The following is a 13,831-nucleotide window of genomic DNA, read 5'->3' as shown; positions in this document are numbered from 1 at the left end:
GTCCATCCTTGAAGGGGAATTACTGGCTCTTGGGCCTTCCTCTTGATTTGCTGCTACCTCCACAACGAACCACTCTGTGCAGTCCATTTTGGACATGTTTTTGCCTGTCTGTTTATGGACTTCCTCCATATCTTTCAACCTCATTGTATAACATAAAGTATAAAATGAATGTGTATACACACCTTCCAGCACAGAGGAGGCTGGATTTAATGAATATGTTATGTTCTATGTCTGTTTTCTTTTTTCTAGTATTTGACTGCAATTTTGAATCTCCTTGTGAGCTGGAATATTCCCTTTCCTCAAAAGATCTGGCAACCTCTAACAATGCCTGGCTGAGAGTGAGCGCAGAAGAGATTTCACAGCTAAACATCCTGGATGGACCGGAGAGAGATCACTCTGAGAATACACCGAAAGGTAAGATGAATTACAACTATGTAATACCTTTAGTGTGGTGGTTAGTTTTAAAAACAAACAAAAATCCTCCACCCAAAAAACCACACCAAACTTACCAAAAAACCCCAAAACTCCACCAAAGCAAACATGTTCTCTTAAAGTCCTTAAGACAGTTATAATCCTTTTGCTGCAACAAACAATGAGTGCAAACAGTGTCACAAACAAAGGGAGTCATTCTGCACATGAAGGATCTGTTTTTTGTCTAAAGGCAATCTGAATCATATATATGGGAAGCAAAACATCCAATGTAGTGTTGCGTAAAATCTGAATCAGGCTGACCCATGCCATGGACAGTATTCGGATGAGAACAATAGTATGGTGCCTATGTTCTCATTCAGTGGTTGGAAGAGATTAATAAAGTAGAGTCTGGTTTTACCTCTGCTCGAGGTGCCGTTTACTGCTTGCGTATTTGCAGACCATTTTAGGCAACATCCTTGTGCCCAGGGCTTAGGTTTTATGTTTGGTCAGAAAACAGAAGATGAGTTTTGTCCTTAATATAAGAAAAAAGTTCCTGTCTCTAAAGAGAACTAGGAAGCATGAAAAGAGGGGAGTCCAATAGACTTTTTACCTTCCTTGGAAAAGTTTTTGTTGGAATTGCTTTTCCTGCTCATGATCCTATCTGTGAACAGCATAATATTTCATTAAGATTATAAGTGCTAAAACGATTTTTAGGTGTATTTGTGCTCTTCTAATCCTGGGAAAGCAGAAAAATTCGTAACATCCTTCCTGCTGCTTGAAATGTCTCCTTGTAAGGGTCATATAGTACCTAAATAAACTGTGGTAATAAGATGCATGAATGAATGTTATGGAGGCCAGAAGTTTAAAGAAAGATCAGGTGAATTCTTGCAGAATACATTCATCGCTGGTTATTTAATTCAGTAGTCTGTTTACAGTCCCTGACTCAAGAAGCCTCTATTAAAGAAAGCTGCAAGCAAAAGGATCCTTTTCTTAGTAGCCAGCACCAGAGATGGCATTTAACTTTGCAGACCTGAAGTCTGACTGCTTATAACAGCTCTTACGTTCAGGCAAATACTGTGGAAAAGTTTCAGTGCCACTTTCTTTGACATTCTTTGATTCTTTTTTCTCATGCATATCAATAGTATAGTACTTTTCCCCAGATAGCTATTATAAATTAACTTTAGAGGCTCGTTGCTTGAGCACTGATTCACGAGCAAACCGAGTCATTTTGTTGGGATTTGTGTCATGTGTAAAGCAGATGGACCACATTTGTGATGCATGCAAATATCTTCTAATTTTCACATCAAAGAACATAGATGCGCATACTAAATTTCTTGCTACAAGGATACAGTTAAGTGAAAATTTAAGGTAAATTGGAATGTCTGCTGCCTGAGAAGGTGTTTTCCTTTTTTCTAAATTCTCATGCAAGCTGGCTACTGATGAAATTTAGGAATTAAAACCTGCTTGTTTTGAATTGAGAAGAGTAGCAGTCACTTTCCTGGAGTGAGGAAAAAAATGGGGGAAAACCTGTGAGGAAGTAAATGTATTGTTCCAGGTGTAGGGTCTGGCCGGGTGACTGTGGTGCTGCATATTGTTGATGTGTGTTTCTTCTGGATTCTTTTTGGTAAAGTTACACCTTTGTCTGTATTCAGTCAGTTTTATATGTTTGTCAAAGCAGAAGAGGAGACTGTTGTCTGTCCCTATAGCACAAAAATGAGGGTAGTATTGGTTGATGATTTCCAATTGCCTACTGGGATAAAATTCCATTTCTAAGTCCAAAGTTTCGGGTGTGTTTTTTCTTTTTCTTCATCTGGAATATAAGCAATTTAGCAGAACACAAGCTTCAGCCTGTTTTTTCCCATTCTGAAGGGCAAGTACCCAGTGGAACATTGAATGGATTTAGATTTGTGGGGTGGCACGGTGGTTTGTTTGGAGTGTTTTCTTTGCTTGTTTGTTGGTTTGTTGTTGGTTTTGGTTTTGTGTGGTGTTTTTTTTTTTTTTTTAAATTATCATAGTCAATGATAATTTAATCTAGAGCCCCTCAGTAGAGCTGTAGGTCTGCATCTCATAGATGACTGTAACTCTTGTGCGTATAAAGACTCATTTGAAAATCAACACTTGGAGCTAGCATCTCTCTATTTTAAATCACTTTAATTACAGCTGCTTGGCACAGATAGTTGTGTGGTCTGTTTCAATCTGAAATAATTAAGCACAGTAATTCCAACCCCCACTGTTTCCTGCAAATTTTACTTCCAATTATCTCAATCTCATTTCATCTCCTTTGCAGACAGTAATGCACAGAGATAAACAGATAGCATAACTAGATTTTGGGATGGTTTAGCTCATCCTTGTCACTTGGCTATCAAGACATGTCAAGACATTGATAGAGACAAATGCCTTGGGTATGATTCATTGTGTTTCATATAGGTTTCTGTAAAAGGTTCAGTAGGAAATTATTGGTAGATATCCCAAAGAGAGACATTGGAACAACTTCTGTGTCTTTGCCCCTTTCGACGCAGCATGATACAGCTCAGTCTCCAGGCATCAGGACGAACCAGCATGGATGAAGCTACCTAGACAAAGAACTAATTTCAGGTGTCTCAGCATTTGGTTAGTCACATCTGAGTGCTCCACTCGCGTGACATGTTCAGCATGGGGTGTCACACAAATCATTGATTGAGAATAAGAACAGATGGTGAGGTGGCAGATTTCGATATGAAATTGTTCATGGTAAAAGTTTGGAGGTATGGTTTGCAAGGAATTGAAAAAGGATGCTTAACCAGATAATAGTGGCAGGTGAAATTTAGTGTTGATTATTTGAATTGAGGTGGGGGGAGAAACAATCTGAGTTAGGCATATATAAGGAGAGATTCTGAGCTAGTTGTAATCACCTAGGTGGATTTGGGGGTAAGAACAGAGCTGTGAAAACATCAACTCAGTAGCAGTCACAAAATAAATGTGATGTTCGGATAACTGGGAAGGGAGTAGAAAATAGGAGCAATCTGCTATAGTATAAATGTGTGAGGCACCTCTATCTAGAATACAGCATTCTGTTCTAGTTCCCATGAGTAAAAAATCATTTAGTACAGCTGGGATAGTTATTAAAAGAATGGAAACAAGGGTGATCTAAAGTATGTCATGTCTGACTTTTAGGAACACTTAGATTAACTAAGGCTACCCTGCCTGCAAGAGACATCTAAAGGAATTCATGTCAGAGTTTTGTAAAAATCACAGAATTTTATAAAATATTTATAAGATGTACAAAGGTTTATAAACTCCCAAGACTTTATAAACCACTGAAAGGATGAGTACAGAAGGAATATTTCTTATTTATTCTAATACAGAATTGGATGATATCAGATGAAATCAGTAGATGTCAGGTTCAGAACAAGAGGAGATTCTTCTGTATGTAGCAAACAGTAAAACTGTGGAACCTTTTTCCACAGGGTATTTTTAGTGCTAAAACTTCTTATGGGTGTGCAAATTGACAGGGTATGTGCAGGGAAGAAAAGTAGTTCCAGCTACCAAATTCTCAAGACTACATTTTCTGTCTCAAAAAGTCCTTGTGCAATAGATCCCTGAACACCAGGAATGGGGAAGTACAACTGTTTGTTCTCCCTGTTCATATATTCTTTCTTATGTATCTACGCCTGTTTGTTTTCAGAGCCAGATGTCTGAAGTTAATGGATCTTTGGTCTGTGCTGGTAGGGTTGGTGTGGTGGTGTGCCTCTCCCCCACCTCCCAACCCAATTTTTCTTCCCTTTGAAAAAGGAGAGAAATGCACTAAGGGTTTCAGACCAGTTTGGAGAGTCAGAGAAAAGGTGCTATTTAAACATGTAATATTATTTGCTCCTCTGTTAAAGCCTTGTGAACGATATTGAAACGTGCAAAAATATTTGGTAGGAAGAACTACAGGATTGTCTGTCTGTAGAAATCTACAGAAAGGAGGTTGTCAAGATACTTTGTCTGGGTTCATTTGGAAATTTTGTGCTAAAATGCTTCGCTCTCATCCATTCCCCCCATCTTGTAAGTGGACCGGTGGGTGATAGAATCACTAGTTTGTCTGTCAGCGAGGCCCTGCGTGGTACGTGAAGATCTGCTGGAGCTACTAATATTTCCAAGTCAAACTTATGTAACTTTCTGCAGGATCAGAGATTTAAGGTTAAAATTCCATTGATGTGCTAAAGATTGATAGGAAAATCTCCACTGTTGGGATATGAATCAGGCTTGTATGTGCTGTAATGAGTAGGCAATCCTTTGTGGATTACTAGACTTCTTTTCTTTTAAGTCATGAATAAGCAAAAAGATGCTATAAAAAATTCAAGCATTCTGCATCACTGGTTGCATTTATTTATTTTGACGAGTGTGATTAATTCTTAATTATTTATGATCTTTCATAATATATTATACCAGCAAATGTACTGCAGTCTATCGTAATGAAATATGAGCAGTTGGATATTTTGCAACTGTGGCGTTATTTCCTAAGGAGGCAGGTTAGACAGCTCAGTTTGTAGTTAGGATGACAGTGTTTGTAGACCAGGGAAGCTGCACTTTGCAGTTGTGTGGACGTATGTGTTTGAAATGCTCAAGTGAAAGTGTTTGCCTCTGATAAACTTGAGATGGGTCAAACCAGCCCAAATTCTGTGCCTCTCAACCCTTGATTCGAACCCAGGGTTTTCTTTACTATGGGGGCATCTAGGATACAGCTCTGAGTAACAGATGGTTTAACGCCCATCAGAAAGTGTGCCTTTCCAGAATTCATCTCTCCTGTTACCTCGTTGCGGTGCTTGTATTTTCCTGTCTCCAGGGAGGCACTGGCTCAGCTACCTGTTGGCAACATTGCATTGCTGTGTTGCCTGTGGACTTGTGGAGGGCAATAATTGTGGTCTGTCATCTGGGACCACAGTCACGGCTTCCTTCCGAGTCAAATTTTACAAGGAAGAGGAAGAGAGAAATCCCTAGTACAAAGTTAATCTTGTGTATTTTAGGAGGAAGGACCAGCAGCATCTGGACCCAAAGCAAGTACGCACAACTGTGCTTGATCAAATGTCAGCATAATCTGTTTCCAACTGTAAATGTAGTTTTAAACTTGAAGGTTTAGAGGCTTGACCATTCCTGGCTATGGTGATGCAAGTATGTTGCCTGCTCCTCTTCTAAATCTTGTGATTCTAGATAAAGTAAGTGAATTTCTGCTTATGTTATCTGAAGATTTCAGGACCATGAAAATATGCAGATACTTGATAAAAATTTCAGATGAAGAGGTAGGTTGGGGAGGTATGACCACCTTTTCAAGTAAAAAATCAAAAGAGTAATAAGCCACCCTGCAAATGTGAACAGCAACTGAGACAACTCCTTAATGGAAAATGTAGATTAAACTTTCATGAAGGATGGCAGGGGAAGTGGGAGATGAATGAGGACAGTGTCCTAACCAGCCACTGATTAGTTGAAAAGCTCTTACATAAGTTCTAAAACAAGAAGTATCTGCACATTGTGTTAATGTGGTTTTGATTTTTGTAATTATTACGAAAGAAATGGAGCAAGGCTAAGGCACTGAGCATATTAGCAAGTGAGAGATAATGAACTGCAGGATTATAAAATGGCTGTTGACTTTAATTTATGATTCCTCATACAAAGAAAAATGAGGCAGATCATAAAAGATAATAAATAATATTTTGTTTCAGATTATCACTTTATTAACAAAATAGTACAGTATAAATCAATGTGGGCTTGCAAGAAGTAAGTAGTTGAGAAGTTATTTTTCATGTAGGACTCTTAACAGAAAAAAGACTTGTAACACTTACAACTCCACTAAAAATTGGGGCAAAAAAAAATATCTCTGAACAAAGATAGCTTCTTACCGGGGGAAACGATAAAGTGTAAAGAGAGTAGCTGGGCTCATGCTAGACAGACAGAGGCCTTCCCTTTACATTAATCCTCAAGACTGGTCTGAGGATATGCTTTGATCTCATAGAATTGATCTATCTTATGTGTCTTTTAAACAAGATATCAGAGTATTTCTTCTTTTCTTTAGTAAATCAATATATGGAGTTTGAGCTTTTGATAGGGTAGGTTTGAAAACAAAACAAAACAACAAAACAAAAAGCCAACAACAAAAACCAGAATTGTCGTCTTAGGAGAATTTCTGTTTTGGAAGAAAAATGGTTTTGAACCCATCACAAATTTTGACAGAAAACTTGCAGACCTGAATGCTTATTGCTCCCCTCTTTTTAATGCTGGAGAAGAATGTGGATCATCCTAGTCTGCAAAAATTCAATCCAGATGATTGAATCCAGTCCTTGAAAAGATACTGTTGTGGTATCATGCCACCCCAGTTTTATTATTTATTATTCAGATAAACTACAGGTATCCTATGAAGATTTGTAAACTTTTACACTTTTGTTTAGTCAAAATGGGATTCAGTTTTCTATTAGTTGTTTTCCTCTTTAAGATTTAGCCACTGAGTCAGTGGAAATAATTGTTGTGTGTGAGTTGAAGGATCAGCTACGTGCCGCAAGCGAAATAGTAGAAGAATTAAGTGAGATCTGGAAGGAACACATGGATGGAAAATTATTCATCCATTTTACTGTGAATGAGAGATTTATGAATTTGTAGGGATGACTATCAAGTTCTTTGTAAACAGAGAGGGGTTTAAAATCAAAAATGTTATTTACAGTGACTAGTTCTGGCTGTTCTAGTTGAGACTTAAATTTTGATATTCAACTTGGCAACTTATACATATCAAGTGTTGCAACACAGGCCCATGGGAATTTATGCAACATTAATACATGAAATGCAAACCAAACTTGCTTCCAGAGTCCATTGGGCTGTGAAAGAAAAAAAAAATGCAGCATTTTTATGGTGGTCAGATTCCAGCTCATACTCTGTCAGTACAAGAAATGGACCAGATGTTCTTAGTATTTTGCAGCTTGCTCTTCTCATTAGTACTACACTTGTGCTTTGTTATTGCAAAATTATTTCCCTTTAATGAGCCTTCTCTAAAGAGGCAAATTATTGTCTCGCTGTAGGACGGTGTGTTTGTTTATAGAGTAGGTATGTATTTACATGGACTGTGGATAAGCACGTGGGTTTGTTGATTTTAGAAATCTTGTTTGTTCATTCCTTAATTCAGTGAAGACTTGCATGCAACTCAACGTGAAGCATTCTGTTCCCCAAGCTGAAAAAGAAAAATTAATTTCAGTGTGCATCGGATGTTAGTATGCTCTAATAGCTTGCTGCATACCTGTGACTAATGCACTTCAACAAGTATATCCAGAAAAGGCACAGACAATGAAGAATAAATGGGTTGTAAAATGATGTCTTTCTCACTCTTAGAGATGCTTTCTCCTTGGCAAGATGAGGCATATTTTAAAAGGACAGCTGGAGGGAAGCGTATCCTGCTCTTGGCTGGTTTTGACCTTTTTATAGGAAAAGACTACTGGATTAACACACACTTGTAATTTTTTCCCTCTGTGATGTAGGGGCAGCATTCTTTATCGCCGAATGCCTGTGTACCTCCATGTATATGTTGTGTTTGGATTTTTTTTAATTGAACTTTTCAAGTACAGAAAACTCATATTTATGCAAAGAACATTCAGTGAATTAATAAATTGTTATTTGATAGTTTTAACTTCTTTCTAGCCTGGCTGCTACCTCTATTTTATGTATGTTTATTTTTTTACCATGGCAGTGACAACTCACACTTATGGGTCTGTACACAAAAATGTAATGTATGACAAAGGAGTGTCAGCAAGACACTGTAAGCCTTGTAGCCACTTGTCTGCATATTGCCACTCCTTACCAACCATAGTCTAATTACATCCATTGCCAATTATGACAATAACCTGTGCTTCTTTAGTACTTTACCTATGAAGCTGTGAGAGTGCTCTATTAAATAAGGCACTTCCCACAGTTTTAAAGAGTTGGGAGAAGTGTTTCTCCATGTCATCAAAGAGAAACTAAAGCACAATGTGGTTAAACCAATCACCCGAGGTTAGTTGTGTTCTTAGCTGTGCCAAAGGTGGTGTGTATCTTGCACCTTAACTAGTACTAACAGTTAGATGCTTGTTGCTCTATGGTATTTTTGTCATGAAGTTGGCTTGGTCCACATATAACAAATAGGCATCACCATGTGGGATTTCCTACAGACCTGTTCTGTGAGATTACATTAAAAGCATCAGTAAATTGACAAGAACTGGAATATTTTCACTGTTGTTCTTAACATCAATGATAATGTGTCTGTTGTTGCATTGCAGTAGCTATCTTGCACGCCTATGCTTGAATGAATACATTAAAAGACAGTCATGGAACTCTGAAAGCTGAAAATCACTGCTGTGACTCTTGTCAAGAGCAAAACCTGAATAACTAAACAGAACTAAAAATTTGTTAATTTGGAACTGTGATAGACAAAAGATCATGATTCAGTCAGGATCTTAGGGCATGCTAAGCTAAACCCAAGTACAGCTTGACCTTTTTCCCTAATCTAGATAGGTAAATTTGGGTAAAGAGAAGATTGATTTTTCAATATTTCTGTCCTTGGTTTTCTGATGAAATTTGAGTTATTTAGAAGTAAATCTGTAAAGGATATGTTGGCACTAATGCTTGTGTAATATCTCATTTTTGGAAAGACACGATTGAATGTACTTTTCCAGAGGTGCTACAAGAAGTATTCCCCTAGACATGCCTTCAGGGGTTAAATCTTACTTACAAGAATCGTTAATGTTAGAACTAACTGAAGCAGTTTACCTTAAAGGGAACAGGGACCTATGAGCTTAGCTGTGTAATCCTCAAATTTTCTCATAAAGCAGCTTAAATGGAGCACGCTTATTTTATCCTACTCAGAGTAACCAAATAAGGTTGAAGTGTTAAAGATAAGATAGTAAGAATTCTGTTTTGCATCTTGTAAAAAGAAAATTTGTTAATACCATGCAATGCATTTTTAGGTGCATTGCCTTGCAACTTGCCTAGATTCTAATGAATAATCATCCATTCAGTTATGAGGTAGAAGCTATCCCTGAAGTTTCATCTGTTTTCTTTGTTTGCTTGTTTTGAGAGCACAGTGATTAAACAGATGGTATAATATATGAAGATGAGAATGGCCATAGTGGGAGAGGAGGAGAGGGAAGCAAACTTGCGGCCAGACTTCCCAGAATATTCTCACAGTCTCCAGACGTGCTTGTGTCAGGGACTGTGTGCTGAGGGGAGCAATAGAATATGGTCCTCCATGTTATGTTTTAAGTCTGCTGGGATGCATACGACAATATCTTGTTGTTGATTTGGGATCTCCAATCCTAAACCCCATTCCTATGTTGAGCAACATTGCCTGTCTTTGCAGTGAATTACATTGTGCATCCCTCTCTTTCTAGAGAAATCACTTTCTCTAAGTCCCCTTAAGTCCCTTTCGTCTTTCTTGTCTGTCAAATGCAAGCAATCTAGAAATACTTGACCTTTATCTTCTACCTTCCCTAAATAAACAGAACTTAAAAGAAGATAAATATGAGTGACTGTCTTTTGTTAAAATGAAAAAAGGCTATTTTTAAAAAATCATTTTGACTTGATATTAATGGGTTCATATGTCTTGCAAACCCATATGAAAGTCAGCTTTGTTAGCTGAAAGCTTCAGTGTCACAACAGAGATGAAAGAAGCAAGCACCACTTAATTCTAAATGGCATTTCCTTAAGAATTCCAGGAAAGTAATAGGTGGGCTTTTGGCCATTGTTCTGCTTTTTTTCTTCATTCTGTTTTATGGCTGTGAGCAGATCTTCCCACTCTTCTGTGAGAGGCTGTCTTTCTAAATTTTCTGGTGTAAACATGAGTAAACAAGATGATGAGTAGGCTTCTCCAGATTTGAAGAGGTGTTCAAACAGCAGAACCAGAAGGTTGCTTGCCACTGCCTGTGTTAAAAGAATAAACCTGATGTAGGACAGAACTACAATAACCCACTTTGTATGCTGCTTGTAGTGGAGATCGTCTTGCTGCTTTTGTGTGCGTCCAGTGGGCAAGTGCAAAGGTCAGGCGATGAAGGGAAGCATTTTTTTGTGTACCACAGATAGGCATCTCTGGCAGGCGTTTGGAGCCTTGCAAGACACATAAACGGCATAATAAAGGTTAGATCACAACTCCTTTTCACCTGTCACAGTAATTTTGTTTATCAGAGAAAAGCCCAAGCTGCAGAAGTCTGGTATTGATTTTTGAGCAGCTGAAGGTTCAAGGATGTTCTGGCTTCAAGGTGTTCATTCAGAACACTGCAGAAATAAAAAGGCCATGGTAAAACAATGTTATGATGCAGTGTTTTTCCCAAAGGTGTGGAAGTATTTGGGAAGGAGGCAGAGGATGGTTTATGTTTTACTGCCCTAAAAAATTACAACTTTTCAGGCTTGCAGCTGTGGATAGGGCAGGCTCTGCCTGGCTGACTTGATCTTGCATGTCTATAAGCTCACTTCATTACAGCTGAAAGTTTACAGTGACATACGAGACTTGGAATTTTACATACTGAACTTTCTTGGATCAGGAGAAAAGATCATTCTGTCAGCCTCACTGCCTAATTACAAAGTAGTGCAAAACCATTTTAATTCTGTAGTTGTTGGTTTATCTATCCAGCTGGCTAAGGGCAATATATTTAGTGTTACCATGGCATTGTCAAATCAAGATTCCTGAGGAATTAACAGTTTAGATAATTTATCTTTTTTTTTAATCATCAATTATGGGTTAAAAGCAAGAGTCCTAGGATAAGATACTATGAATTATTATCTATCTTAATTCAGAAACTGTGGCTTCCGCCTAAAGTAATGACCTTTCAGAGACTAAGCAAACCAAAGGAGTATCTGTTAAGCAAGAGTAGATTCTAAAACCAACTACTTAGTAAAGATGCCAAGCCATCTGCAAATTTTGCCAGCAGCTGAGTGAACAGCAACAATTAACATTTTTAAAAGCAAGTTTCTTTAAGGACATTTATTTAAGTATGAATACTAGTGTGGAATAGGTAGCTGGTTGTCTTAGCCATCTATGGAGAAAGGTGAATAGAGGTATAGGTGGAGTTTTAGCTGTGCTGAAGAAATTGATCACCTAATTAGAGAACAGAAAGTTTGGATCCCAGTTACCAGTAAACCTCCTGAAAAAACAATGACAATTGTAATGACTTTAAAGCAAGGGATGACTAAAATGTACTCCAGGCCTTTTTGAGGTTGGTATTAGACCTGCTGCAGGCACTTCTCTCTGTGGTCAGCGTGCAGAATGAATGGTTAATGGTAGGTGCTGTCTGTCCAAGGGACTCAAGTGATTCTTGTCATATGTAAAGCTGAATTGAATATGGACTTCTGAAATATTTGGAGTGCTTGCAGAGCAGCATTATTCCTGATTGCATTAAAATCAAGGAAAACTCAAGAATTAAAAGTTAAAATGTTGACTAATTAGAAATTGAATTTGAACACTGAACCTCCTACTGTGTTGTACAGCAGGGACTTGCCAGAACTCAGTGACAGGACTAAGAAGTACTTCACCGCAGATGAAACTTTGGGGATCGGCATTCAGGTTTTCCTTGAAGTGATGAGAAATCACATTGCAACATCAGATTAGACCTAATATGCTTTCAATAGTATTAGTACTGTGCATTTGCTTATGTGTTTAGCTGACATGTTCGGGGAGTGTGTGTCATGGATGAGTGCTGTGCGAAGCGGAGCACTTCCAGTTCTTTCCACTAACTTATGGTGAGAAGGTGTCCGTCTGAACAGGTGAGGGGGAACCACAAGAAAGTGCTGGAGTAGGGGCAGTGCTTGAGTGATCCTTGTCTTGTATTTTCATTACAGAGTGAGTGACAAAGCGTAGCTGAAATAACAGCTCTGGCCAGATGAGGTACCTCACCTGGGTGTAAAAGCACCGCTTAACTCAGGGGAAGAGTTGTTTTGCATGGGGAAGTAAGAGATAGGGATTAACTCTACAGAAAAGATGCACATTACAGGCAATGCCTTTAACCACTCTCTACTATGTTTTTTTTTCTATCAGTATGAAATGATACGTTTCAGAGTGCTTTGTGGGTGGGCAGGTGAAATGTACTGCATTAGAGCTACAAATTGATTGCTTTGTGTGTTATTTAATGTTTCATCCATTAACACTTGGGGAGGGGGGGGCACCAAAGACTGACCCTGAGTGTGAAGTTGCTAATGGACATTGCAGCAAGAATGCCCTAAAAGACTTGCAACAATTAACTAACTTATTGGTTACTTGATTGGTTACTTGGTATGCTACTTTTATCATCAAGACAAACTTTTTTTTTTTTTAATGAAACTGAGTTATTGAATAAACAACTATTGCTAAAACAACATCGTAGTACAGGCTGCAGAAACTTCAGGAATTACTCTCACTCCTGCAATGTAATCAAAGCCTTGGTTTGTGGTGGTTTGTTTTGTTTGTTTGTTTTTGGTTTTGTTTGGTATTTTTGTTGTTTTGTTATGTTTTCTGCAAAGCACCTTCATATTCCCTCCTCCTCCTCTGTTCTCTAAGAGATATTATCCTCTTGTTCTCTTTTGAAAGCATCTTGTGCTTGCTGGATGAAGGGGCACAAACTGCAGGAAGTGGCATTTGTGGCATTTTCCTAGCCCAGGTGTATTTGCAATGGGCTTGTTTGTGAAACTCCTGAAGTAGTTCCCAGTTTCTCATCATCTGGCTAAAAGAGCATGTTAAGCTGAAGTCTGGGATGCTAAATCCTGACACTGTCACAAGGTGATACAGATGCTCATTATGTCACTGGCAGCCTTGCTGCAGGTATGAGAGCAAGTACAGCAACAGCTCTTTTTCTATTATTCTCTTTTTTTTGTTTTATTTTGACATGGGTGCAATGCCTTTCTTACCTTAAAGGTGCCAGCTGGGGCAGTAGTGTTAACGAAGTAATGTTGTAGCATTTTTTCCTTTTACCCATCTCTATACCTGAGGGAATTTAGTGCTTATTATGTATGTGGATGTTACACACTTCCTGCATGGGGTGGGGGGGGCAGCAGAAAAGCTGGAGTGAGGTTTGCCTTGCAAAGGGCATTTCTGAATCATAGAATCATTGAATCTTCATGGTTGGAAAGGACCTTTGAGATCATTGAGTCCAACCACACACACAAAAAAAAAACCCCACCAACCTACAATCTGTGCCACTAGAACATGCCCTGAAGCGCCAAATCTAGACGTTTCTTAAATACCTCTAGGGATGGTGACTCAACCACCTCCCTGGGCAGGCTGTTCCAGTGCCTGACCACTCTCTCAGTAGAGTAATTCTTCCTAGTATCTAATCTAAACCTCCCCTGCCGCAGCTTCAGACCATTTCCTCTGGTCCTGTTGTCATTCACCTGGGAGAAGAGGCCAGCACCCACCTCTCTCCAACCTCCTTTCAGGGAGTTGTAGAGGGCAATGAGGTCTCCCCTCAGCCTCCTCTTCTCCAAG

The 13,831-nt window shown here is 38.7% G+C and overlaps 1 protein-coding gene across 2 annotated transcripts in view; it reads left to right on the top strand.

Annotated features, from left to right (window-relative positions):
- ALK (ALK receptor tyrosine kinase) overlaps positions 1 to 13,831 on the top strand; it is a 328,498-nt gene that overhangs the window by 98,188 nt on the left and 216,479 nt on the right. For both annotated transcript variants that reach the window (XM_074578928.1, XM_074578927.1), the window contains exon 3: positions 250 to 414. In XM_074578928.1, the coding sequence (XP_074435029.1) occupies positions 250 to 414 (165 nt within the window). The remainder of the gene's footprint in view (positions 1 to 249; positions 415 to 13,831) is intronic.

The sequence above is a fragment of the Larus michahellis genome, chromosome 3, assembly GCF_964199755.1.
Source record: "Larus michahellis chromosome 3, bLarMic1.1, whole genome shotgun sequence".
Taxonomy (NCBI): Eukaryota; Metazoa; Chordata; class Aves; order Charadriiformes; family Laridae; genus Larus; species Larus michahellis.
Note: the sequence above shows the minus strand (reverse complement) of the source record. Positions and strands in the feature narration are given on the sequence as shown.